Source organism: Anabrus simplex, chromosome 5 (assembly GCF_040414725.1).
Source record: "Anabrus simplex isolate iqAnaSimp1 chromosome 5, ASM4041472v1, whole genome shotgun sequence".
NCBI lineage: Eukaryota > Metazoa > Arthropoda > Insecta > Orthoptera > Tettigoniidae > Anabrus > Anabrus simplex.
In genome coordinates, this window is record NC_090269.1 from 307,236,690 (window position 1) to 307,249,472 (window position 12,783).

The following is a 12,783-nucleotide window of genomic DNA, read 5'->3' on the forward strand; positions in this document are numbered from 1 at the left end:
GGATCAAGGGCTGAGAATACCTGAGCATGCAACACTATAATACAATACCCTCCTTCGTTTTCTCAATGTAATATACAGTACATTTCTAGGTGGATCCACAATACGCTTACTTAAACTGAGTACAACTTTTCACTCTCATTCAAACAAGAATTGAGAGAGGAAAGGGTTGTGATATAAATTGAATACAATTCAATACAATTGTATAATACAATACAATCAATATTTTTTAAACTGATGCTTCAGTGATTGTGATGGAGACCCTAAGGTGGAAAATTGGACAGTGAATGATTATGCCTTAAAACAAAATGGAGCTATAATTTGGTGTGATGAGGCTTTAGATTTGTTCCCTTATTCAGTGTCTGTTGACGTTTGAACTCTAGTATCTGTACCTTTGAAAATGACAGTAAGTAAGCTACTAAGTTCAGGAGCTGACAGAAGAATTTATAATTAAATAAATGAAATTGTTATTACAAAGTTTTATAACAAGTCAGTTTCTGGCTACAACATTCCTTAAAATTCAATCAAACATTTTCTGTAAATTTGTTCTACTGCAACACTTCTTTTTTATTATTTTCCTCTGCTCTGAATTTGATTACATTTCTGTGACACACAAGAAAAGTCAAAATTATGTTTTATATGACTTTCAATACACACATTTGTAAAATTTTGATCATCTTTTTATACTAAGCCCACATGAAAATAAATCAGGTTTCATACTGAAAATTTTAAAAAAAGCTGCATATGGTGTAGATCTGCTTTATGCATACAGCCGTATGTGAGCCTTCAGTGTGATCTCTTCTACTTCAGTCTGTTCCCTGCTTGAGACTAGCTGCAAGAGAGTAAAGGAAGCCTGTGCTATCAGTCCCACCCTCTCCGGTGTGAGAAGGAAGGATAGTGCGAGTGGCAGAAAAAAGAAAAGGATGACCGACAACCTGCTCAGCCAACTTCAACATTTTTCTGAAACAAGTTTCCCCTATACCTTGTAATTCTTGTAGCCTGTCCAGGGCTATTTTAGAAGCTATTGTGGGTTTGCTCGGCAGAATGAATCAGCCTACTTGGTTGGCAAGTGCTCCCTTAATACTTGAAATGAAGAAAGCCAAATAACCAACAATATCATCCTGATTTTACCCTTAAGAAAATATTAATCAGGAGAATAACGGGCTTCGTAATGATAAGGGCTTGTAAACCATTGAAATGAATGAGAAGTCATGTCTCTGATATCCGCTTACCTTTAGTACCACTGTTCCTGCTAGGAATATACAGACTATGTTTATCAGTGTGAGGCATACACTGATGCTACCCATTATAGCAAGGTCAGCTGGAGGGTATTTGTTGTATATAAAGGTCCTGTTCTGTTGATCCGATGTGTTGTTTATAGCTCCATAACTTTCCTTGATGAGATCAGTGCAGGCCAGACTCCAAAGAAGACCCTGAGGAAAGATTCAAAATTGAATAATTGAAGGATTTATTTTAACCATGTCATGAAAATTACATGAAAATCTGACATGATTAAAAAACCTGTAATTCATAGGCCTACTATTGGATATTCATAATGCAGAGAAACTGTCTTTATTCATATTCTGTTCTTAAATTTGTCATATAAACTGTATGGGGAATAGTAATCTACCAAATTAAGACACTATCTCCTATGTATATACGTAACCAATTTGTGATCCTCTCCAGGAAACCATACCTTAAGTAAAAAATTATATTTTGGGTTTATTTTATATTTTGATATTAGATAAACTTGTGATCATCTTAGCTTAAGAACTCATCACTTTATGGAACTGTGAACTGGTAAGACAGAATTTATTTAATTTCTAGAAAATTGATTGTAAAATGGGGTACAGTACTCCAAGAATATATAAAGGATTTAAGAAAATCTGTTTCATTTATCCAATGTCAGCTTTGAGTATTAACATTTTCATAAATATTTAGGAGTTTTATTCTCTGGAAATTAAAAATGTAAACATGTTCAAAATTTGAAAAAGTGAAAAAGAAGTTTAGTCTTACAGTACTCATATGCAGAAGTTCCATCTTAAGATGTACAAAGAATAACAATAATGTTGGATATTTTAAAATATCCTGAAACTAGAGTCAGTATCCAAGTAAGGATTTACATTACTAATCTTTCTTTTATCCTGTAGTAACAAAGCTAAATTATTGTTCATTTTTATGGAATGTCAAATTATGTATGGCTTTTCCTTTTGTGAACACAATCCATCTCTACTTGGCCCAGGTTCAGCGGCCTTAACGTTGCCTGGTTGTTGGCACAACGAATCCCATGTTTTTGCTGTGCAGTACTCTCAAATGTTGTTGAACAGATATTTTGTCCTTTCTGTGGTCATGCCTTTTACTTCCAACTTCTTAGGTAGATTCTGAGAAATCTGCAAATCTCTTACAGTTGGACAGTCCAATTTTTGTTGATATATAATGACCCCAGGCATATTTTTCCCCACAGTAAAATGACAAAGATGTGATCTAAGGAACTTTTTTCAACTATTTGTCAGTTATGCATGTTTATTAACAGCTTGCCAGTTTCTTTTCTGACGACAGCTTTGTCAAGTTTTGACTCATTGGGACCCTATCTTAAATGACAGACAATATCTGTCAGAAGAAGTAGTGTCACATGGTTCTTCCTTTTCACAATACCAAGAAGTCCAGTCACAAAACAATTTTGTATCACTAGCAGAAAAATCTGTTTCTTCATGTAAACCTGACATAACTGTTCCGCATGATTATTTTATTTTCATTTTGTGTGACACACTCGTCAGCATGAAGAAACAATCACAGCACTATGACTGGGCTCCTGTGCAGTTAAAATTACCAGTTATGAAATATGCAGCCCAGTAAATGTCTAATTTTAACTATACATTATCTTGAAGCACAAGTTTGTTATTTCATATTTTGGTACAAGAAGATAGTGCACGAACTTCACTTAAGAAACCATACCTCAAGTTGCCAATGTTAAATTCCCATTGCGACTTAAGGTATGGTTTTGTTAGACTTCACAGCTTGTTTCCAAGGTTATTTCAAGGAATTCTCCATGTGATCATGTCACTGTCACTTCTTTCATAATGTAGTTGAAGGATCAGGCTAACAGATGGCATTCAAATTTAAAAATCTGCATTTCTCGCTCTTCCCGTCTTTTTCCTTAGTAGTGTAAAATTTAGACATTTGACTTAAGGTAGGGTTTCCTGGAGAGAGTCGCATTTAGAGATTGAGTTTTTAGTGGGTAATACAAAATAGTTTAAATATCATGATCATTTCCTTACAATTTAATATTCATAAAAGCCAGCTTTTTTGTTCAAATAAAACTGAGTCTAGTGTAATCATCCTATGTGTAATAATGGAAAATTTATTGCTCATAACATTTATGCTATTATGAAGAATACAGCATTTCTAAACAGAAATTCAAAATGATGGAAAATGTGTGAGTTGGGGCACAAGTCATAGCAACTACTTTTTTGTTGCAGGTATGCAAGCGAATCACAAAATTCTATTTGTCGCGTGGGAGCTATGCAGGCATAGTGTGTATTCACAACAACAGATGGCTCTGCAATTGCTGCTAGTAGCACAGAGCGCGCTATGTAATCAGTCTTGTTACGAGTGTCATGTGAGAAGGAAGTAACCTATGTTTGAACAGCCTGCATACATTAAAATAGCCGTTCTCTGGGGGAGAAATGCGAGAGAATGTGAATTGGTGAATGCCCCTGGGAATGATGTCCAGATGTTTCAGCTCTGGTTTGTATGCCCTGGCCCAAAATTCATCAATGGCAATGACAGGAAGTGGTTGCTGTCCTGTTGTCTGTGTGCTAGATGATTGGAGCATTTTGCATATTGCATCCACCGTTGAACTTCCGTTCAGTGCATGCAGCACCCACCATGATGCAATTTCGCGCAGTTGCAGATATGTTCGCAGTATCCTGTGGATGGTGTGTTTCTTGTTGTCACTTGCCCTCTCTAACTCCAATAGATTCCATTGTCTGTCTTCCTCCAGGAGCTGTTCAATTACGGCATGTGCCATGTCGGTCCTATCACTTATAGGTCGTCCTAGGAGTTGCTGATCACCCACACATCCTTGCTGAAAATTTCCTATCTATCAAGCTACTGTACGGTATGGGAGGGCATTATTTCCAAGGGCTTTCACCAATTCACTGTGACATTCTCTTGAATTTTACCTCTGGAGAACAGCTATTTTTATGTATGCACGGTGCTCAACACTGGTTACTTCCATCTTGCACGTTGCTTACCACACAAATGATTTCACAGTGCTCTCTGTGCTACTACCAGCAATCACAGAGCCATCTGTTGTTGTGAATACAGAACGTCCCTAGATAGCTTCCACATGACAAATAGCAGTTTGTGATTCACTCACATATCTGAAAAGAAAGTTGCAATTACTTTTGGCCCCACCCTCATATTTTACAAACTTTTTACATTAAAAATTGAAACTTATTCCAGTATCGCAATTTTTTTTTTTGGTAATCTTGGCAAGAGACTTTGAGGAGGAACTGTTACCGAGGGATGTTCTTAATTTAAAACTAAATTTGTCTAAAGGTTTGGTTTTTATGATAGAATTAATATGAAATACTTTGAAATATTTCCCACAAAATATATGTAATTATAAGTCATTTTGTGTTTAGACCATACTTCCAGCATTGTAACTGTTACGGAGATATCCGTGGTAGTTAAAGGTGAAAGAAGGTGCGGACTGGAATAGGTCTCAACTACAAAATTAAAGTTAATTTAAAACTTTTACAAAGGTTATATATTCTTTTCAAAATCAACAATTAACAAAGTATAACAGGTACCAAGTAGCAGATCAACAAATTAACAAATTACAGTTTGTTACAAGATTTGGGCTTCGAGCCGCAAGTCTAATTCCTGAGCTCTCACCTCACAACCGCAATTGCTGAAGGGCAGAAAACCCCAAAGTATCAGGAGCACTTGCTCCTAATTACAATGTTAAGAAAAAGAACAGACCCGCTCTCAATTTTACAAGCCTATCAAAGGCTACAACAAACTTCATTTCTATCTGCCCTAAAGGCACACAAGGAAACAGGGGTAACTAATACCCAATCTACTGGGCCTTCGCAGGAAGGAAAACAAAACGGGTTAAGTAAATGGCCCAAAATACAAAATGAATGGAGGCGATAACTTGCACTCCTACACCAAGTTTCTCTAAAACCTATGTGGCGCTAGGCCGATCATACAGGAGCTAATCCCAAGCTAGGGAGGTGACACGTATGAGAAAACTTTACTACATTAAAGAAGAGAAGAACGGTTATGAAAACGTAGTCACCTCCTTTTTCAAAAATGAAGGGGAGTTTGAGAGGGTGAAGCACTCTCTATCCCTGCTTTACAGATTTGTAATATAGATAGACAGAAAAGAATTTACATTTTAAAAAGGTAGGTTACATACTAAAGGTTTCGAACCCTCCCCGAGAGTTAAACTGCTGAGCTAGCAAGAAATGAAGATGTTAACAGGCCATTACCTTGTAGATGAACTGCTGCTTGAAGAAAGAGGTGCTTCCCGCCCCCTGCTACATATTCACACACTAAGAAAGGTGTTACTGAAGTGGCCCCGAGACAAGAAATCAGCAGTTTATATACCCTCGTGGAACATTCGAGACCTTTCAGGAATGAGTAGACACACCTTTCGCTTTTATTGGATAGCTGAAAGTTACACATCAACATCGAGAAAGAAAGACACTATTGGTCAGAAATTAATTACAAAAATTAGTTATTGGTTAAATTCAAAACAGGCGGAAAGAAAGGATAACAGTTGCTAACCCCCAAACCACAGAACAAAATTTAGTAAAAACAAAACTTATGAATGCTAAATTTCTTCAAGAAAGTTCATTCCTTTACACCAGAGTGCGTTATCAAAGTTTTGGTAGAGACATCTGTTAGAGAATGTCCAAACTTCTTGATACGGAGCAAACAAACACAAATCAAAATAGACACAGTTCAGAACACTTCAAAATTACCAAATTTACAGTAGTGACATCTTCCGAGAAACCGTTGAGTTAATACAGTTTGTTAAAGTTCAGGCTTTCTCCTGTAGAGGAGTTTCAACTGGTGCAATATTTGAATTAGCGGCGTGGAGGTGTACCGCCCGGTACAGTAACCATTATCAAAAGTAATTCCCTTTCTTTCCTCTGAGAAAATTAACTGAAACTTCAGATTATCTCCATTCAAAAGCTATGAGCTTACGAGTTATGAGTAATTAAGGCAAGTTAATTTCAGTAATTACATTACATACTAAATATATATAATCTGAAGAGAGTTCTTACAGCATTGACGGCAGGTGGGAGAAGAGCTGTTGATATAGCAACACCAACCAACGAGCCAGTGTAGTCCCCTAGAGTTGCAATAGCTACTGCAGCTCCAGAGAGCAGGGCTATTAAGATACCAACCCATATGGACCGCACCTGGCCCCTAGAGAGATAATTAAAATTACATTCAATTACTGATGAAAATGTTTCCTGTTACCTGCAAGAATATTCTGATTATGAAACATAATTTACTAAAACATTAAAGGTAATCTTGAAGACAGAATACAAATTCAGGAGGTGAAAGCAAGGTTAAAAGTAGAGCCCTGCATGCAAGGTCAGTCTAGGGAGGTCAAGACAAATGCTACACTGCATAACAAAAAAACGACGCACCAGGAAGGGATAATGATGCACCAGGAAGGAATTGTCCAATGGTGATAAATTGGTAGATGTGAGGAGCAGACATAGAAAAACAAACGATCAAAAGTACAAAACAATCTAATGATTTATTGCAGAGTTAGAGCGTTACAAATTGAGGACGTTATAAGGTGTTGGTCCACCCCTGGCCTGGATGCAAGCTATCACTCGACAGGGCATAGACTGAAAGTTCACAGATGGTGTCCTGTGGAATTTCGTGCCAAATGGTCTCCAACTGTTGGGCTAAATCAGCCATATTCTGGAATGTCTGCAATCACCTTCCCATGACATCCCAAATGTGCTCTATGGGAGAGAGATCTGGTGACTGAGCTGGTCAAGGAAGGATAGGGAAAGCGTGAAGACAGTTCATAGTAACACGTGGTATGTGGGACCGGGTATTATCCTGTTGGAAAATAAGGCCTGGATGTCGCTGAAGGAACGGTAACACAACCAGCTGTAGAATGTCATCAACACACCGCTGCACTGTCTGTGTGCCAGGAGGGGTCCAGCTATCAAAGGAGATGGCACCCCAGACATTCACCCCCTGTTGTGGGGCTGTGTGGCATGCGATAGTCATGGCAGGATCCCCAAGCTGGCCTGGACATCTCCAAACACATTTGCGGTTGTCGTCAGGGCACCGCTGGAAACGGGACTGTCACTAAAGACTATTCATCCCCCAGTCAGTGCAGTTCCACAATGCTCGAGCGCAGCACCACTGTAATTTGGCTTGATGGTATATAATTTCGTGTGGCTATTTCTAGCCGAGTGCAGCCCTTATAAGGCAGACCCTCCGATGAGGGTGGGTGGCATCTGCCATGTGTAGGTAACTGTGTGTTATTGTGGTGGAGGACAGTGTTATGTGTGGTGTGCGAGTTGCAGGGATGTTGGGGACAGCACAAACACCCAGCCCCCGGGCCACTGGAATTAACCAATGAAGGTTAAAATCCCCGACCCGGCCGGGAATCAAACCCGGGGCCCTCTGAACCAAAGGCCAGTACGTTGACCATTCAGCCAACTAGTCAGACTGGTGAACAGGCATGAGTGGTAAGCGGCGTAACGGGTGACGTGAGCGCAAATTCCTCTCGCTCACGCGTCTTGATGGTCATGGTGGACACGTGCGGATCACACGCTGGATTGTTGATAATGACGACTCCGGTGCTGTGACAGCTGTTGACAATTGCTCTGTGTGCCCGTGCTGTTGTGACCCTCGGTTGACCACTGCCATCCTGACACTGATGCCTGCCGTTGCTGACCTGCGCTTGCCAGCATCGTCTGGTCGCCACATCACTTCAACCCAAATGTCGAGTGACAGCTCGATTTGACCAACCAGCTTTTTTCAATCCGATCACACGACCTCTTTCAAACTCAGACATCTGCTCGTAAAGAGCATGAATCCTTCGGCATGGCATTCTTACAGCCGATGTTAAGATAGTGCAGTCCAATGCAACAGCTACTTTAAGCATATGCTTCAGAATCACGCCTTATATACACCTGATGCATGCGTAGTTCGGATGCGCGGAAGCTTCCACTATTATTTCGTTGGACACAAAACTTTAATCATTTGCATGTTCGGTACAAATGTCTTTGCAAACATAATTTCCTTACAATTGGACACCACCTTCCCGGTTCATCGTTTTTCTTGTTACAGAGTGTACTTATGGAGCCACCATATTGAGTTGGTAAGTGAGCGTAACCAAAGGCAAGTGTATTCAAATTTAGAGGATTTAGGTACCAAATATTGAAATAAAATCAAACAACTATTTTTCATGTAGAATTTAATTGGGCATCTATTGTTCATGTACATATATCTGTATAACACTTAAATGGCATGAATACATCCAGATATTTGAATAGCAAGATAATTAACAAAAGCTGAATTTCATGTTTTGAGAAAGAAGAATCAGTAGAAGTGCTCATGTATACTCTTACTTCCTTATAACTACGTCTTAGTGGGTTTCTTAATATATTCTGTCAAAATATGTAATCTAATTGACAAACTAGAAACCTGCACGGCCATTCTGTTATTACATGAAATACTGAACTTAAAGTACTTAAATACATTTGTAGTAAATAATCTTAATCATTTCCTTTATTAAGAAAGTATTTACCGGTACTGCATTTCTGAGAAGTTACCCCAGCATTTTGACAAATATTGAATGGCTCTTGAGTTAAGTTATGTTTGCTGACTTATCCATTCATGTGGTAATTTCTTTGGCTTTGGAGGCTAAAATACTCTTCACATGTACCACAAGAGTGATTTCCTTAGCTACTCTCTAGTTTACGGATAACCCATGCAGCTAAATAGTACAAAGTAGTGGTGGAGATTATTGTTTTGAGAGAAAGTACAGTTGGACAACCACCTGCCATTAACACTAATCAGAGGAAAAACTGGAAGGGATCCAACACTATCTTCAAAAAATGAATGCATCTGGCAAAGAAGGACAAAGGCCATGAAGTTTGTGGAAATTGAAGACTCCCCAAGTCTCAAATGCTGTAATACTATCGGGGTCTGAAAAGAACACGAGTTGACCAAGGGAGGTCGTGTGGGATACAGAAAGTGAAGAGTCAGGCACAAGTGACAGCAATGCCAGGAATCAGCTAAGGGCTTCGTGGTCACCAGCCTACGTTCCCCAAGTTAAGAGTCACTGGGTCCCCTTTTAGTTGCCTTTAACAGCAGGCAGGGGATACTATGGATATATTCTACCACCCCCACAAAGTGGTACAAAGTCAGCATCTGTATTATGTTTGTCAGCAGGATCATAATTTGTTGAGCTACAGACTTCAGTTGACTTTCAAGAAAAAAATCAAGTTAATACTCCTAAGAAGAATGAGGAAGTGGCTGTGCAGATTTGGTTAAGCAGCTATCAACTTGCATTCAGGAGATAGTGGGTTCGAACCCCACTTTCGGCAGCTTTCAAGATGGCTTTCCACGGTTTCCTATCTCCACACCTGTCATTTGCTGGGAATGTACCTTAATTAAGGCAATGGTCAATTCCTTCTCATTCCTAGCCCTTTCCTATCCCATTGTCTCCATAAGACCTGTCTATGTTGGTGCGACGTACAGCAGACTGTAAAAAAGGAAAAGAAAAAAAAATTCTTAGGCATTATGTGAATATTGGGGTATACTTATTATTCGAATGACATGTCTCACTTTTATAGGAGTGGTAGATAGGCCTAACTGTGAACCTGTTTGTATAACTTTCATAATCTTTACTCCCTGCAGGTAGGGGTGGTACAATAACATTCACAGTATCCCCTGTCTGTTGTAAGAGGTGACTAAAAGAGGCCCCAGGGTCTTTTAACTGAGTTCTGGCATCTTTTCACTTGTGCAAGGTTCCTTATTTAATTTCTTCCTAAACGACCCCCTGGGGTAGTTTACTTGAAAACGAACACATTATCATTATTATCATCATCATCATCATCATCATCATCATCATCATCATCATCATCATCATCATCATCATCATCATCATCATCATCATCATCATCATCATCATCATCATCATTATTATTATTATTCAGTTCCTATTAACTTCATTGCTTCCTTTTTAAATAGCATCTTTGTTTAGGAGGTTTCCTAGAATATTTTTAAATGGGTGGATTAGGAACATTTTAATAATAATAATAATAATAATAATAATAATAATAATAATAATAGCTTTATGTCCCACCAACTACTTTTACGGTTTTCAGAGACGCCGAGGTGCCAGAATTTTGTCCTGCAGGAGTTCTTATACGTGCCAGGAAATCTACTGACACGAGGCTGACGTATCTGAGTACCTTTAAATACCACTGGACTGAGCCAGGATTGAACCTGCCAAGTTGGGGTCAGAAGGCCAGCGCCTCAACCGTCTGAGCCACTCAGCTTGACAGGAACATTTTAGGAATGGAGTTCCACTTGAGAGACTTCGTCTCTTGTTCAAATTGTAATTCATTAAAATTGTCAGAAGAAAATACATAATGGAACCCATAAATTTAAAAAGATTGTTCATATAAACATGATTCTTCAGGATAATTTCAATGTAATAACCAACCTCGACCAATACTGAATTATGTGTATATGGTCATTTATCACGCGTGGAATTTGTTTCCGTACCAACTCAGCTCACGACTCTAATCCGCCTTGTTGACTTATTCTGACAATTTGGCGTAGCGCAGTAGTCCATTTTCCTGAATATATATATATTTCACATTATCACACTGGGCTCGCCCACATCAAAACGATGCTTAAGACTTAATATGGCCGTCATTGCAAAGATTGTGGAAGCATGACCAGACTTTTCTAGACTGACCTTGCCTACATGGATAAACAAAATATTACCCACAACCACTCTTCCTTCATTAGCACCCACATCCAAGAATGATTATCCATGGATATTGCAACTGTTTAGCTATATTACACCCAAGGTATTGGAACAGATAAATCTGTTGACATACTACAATAGGCCTGATACCTGGTACCAGGCCTCCTACAGTGACAGGTTCATGAAGGATTTCCTCTTGCGACAACTACCAACATATTGAGGGGTTCTCTTTCGGAACCTTTGTTCTTTCCCTCTACTAATTGCGGGCAGGAGCCAGTTAGGCTTATGTCAGATGTACGGCTTTATGGACTTGCAGCTCTTTATATATAACCATTCTCCCACACCAATGTCAAGGGTTGCCTCACCACAAGCAAAAATAACTGCATGAAATGTACAATAGACCGACTTGTCGAGATTTCTAGAGTATACCTGAGTGAAGGTCAATAAAAATCATACAGAAATTATCCACACTGCCATACAGTTTACACCTGCCAAAAATCTAACTTAGCAGATATCTAAATATGTGCAGAGCTATAGTTAAAAGGTGGCATTAGCTATGGGAAATGAAAAGGTGATTAGTGGCTAACCAAAGCATGGATACAAAGACAGACCTAGAATACTATAGAAATACTTCGATGTTACATCTTCAACAGATAGGTGTAACTAATGGAATCGTGCTATGGACCAGTACGTAGGTTGTCAAGTTGATGGATGGAATAGGTGCTGATGCTTCTTCATGTTAGAATTTACATCACCATTACAAACCTTTGAACTTGGTCTAATACGTATCGATATTGCGCTGTAATACTTATTATAAAATTATTTTAATGCAAGAAAAATTATTTTACAATGAATTAGCTTTTAGAATTGCCGAGCGCAAGTAACTGCTATAGTAAATTAAAACAAGTACGTAAGGGTTTCTGAACCTCATTCTATGTAATATTCAGGGCAGGATTCTGGATTGCTTGGCCATATCTAACTTTCAATAAACACCTGTTTTCCTGCCAGTATGGCTAGAATATAAATCCACTTTTGTCCTTTGCTGTTTAGCTAAGGCTGAGAACAACTTATACCAGACCCTCATACCAGTATGAGATTAGACAAGGAAGAGAAGTTGAATGAATTGGGTAAGGTGGGACATTTAAATCCTGGGTGCTGAGCAGTACTGCCAACACCTAGCAGTAAAATTACATTCCCATGTTGCAATACCTTACCCAGTTTTTGCCCAGCCACTACGTACACCACTTAAAGTCCAACAGAATAATTTTGAAATAATTTTACATCGTGTAGTTATGTGTCAAAATTAAATAGTATGTATTATATTCACTCAGCAAAAGTGAACTTCACTTCTTACACACACTGCTGCTCATTCTAATGGTTGTTGGCTCAAAATGAATGCACCTACTTTCATCAATTCCTTTCCTTGAAGCCACCAATGCCACAACAGAGTTTTGAAGTTTTTTCTATATGACCCGTTCAACAGACAATAACTTTCCAATCAGATTCCCATAAAAACAGCCATTGGATTATTGTGTACTAAACTGTGTACATGGCTTTAAAATGTAGTGAATTTTATTTCTCTGATTAGCTGGAAAATATCTGCTCTCCACATTACCCTCCAAAATACCCAGAGCAGAAAATTTAGTAAATACAAACACAAAGACAAATATTGAATACTATGGAAATACCCAAAATTAGGGTAATTACCCACTAGTAGGCAACACTGGTGCAGAGTTTAATATAAAAAGCCAATGATGAAAAAAAAAGTTAATTTCCTATACTTA

General features: G+C 38.6%; 1 protein-coding gene across 2 annotated transcripts in view; it reads right to left on the reverse strand.

Moving 5' to 3' along the window:
• Positions 1-12,783, reverse strand: part of LOC136874024 (uncharacterized) — a 204,397-nt gene that overhangs the window by 104,224 nt on the left and 87,390 nt on the right. For both annotated transcript variants that reach the window (XM_067147507.2, XM_067147506.2), the window contains exons 8-9: positions 6,300-6,444; positions 1,230-1,430 (exon numbers count right to left, since the gene is read on the reverse strand). In XM_067147507.2, coding sequence (XP_067003608.2) covers positions 1,230-1,430; positions 6,300-6,444 — 346 coding nt within the window. The remainder of the gene's footprint in view (positions 1-1,229; positions 1,431-6,299; positions 6,445-12,783) is intronic.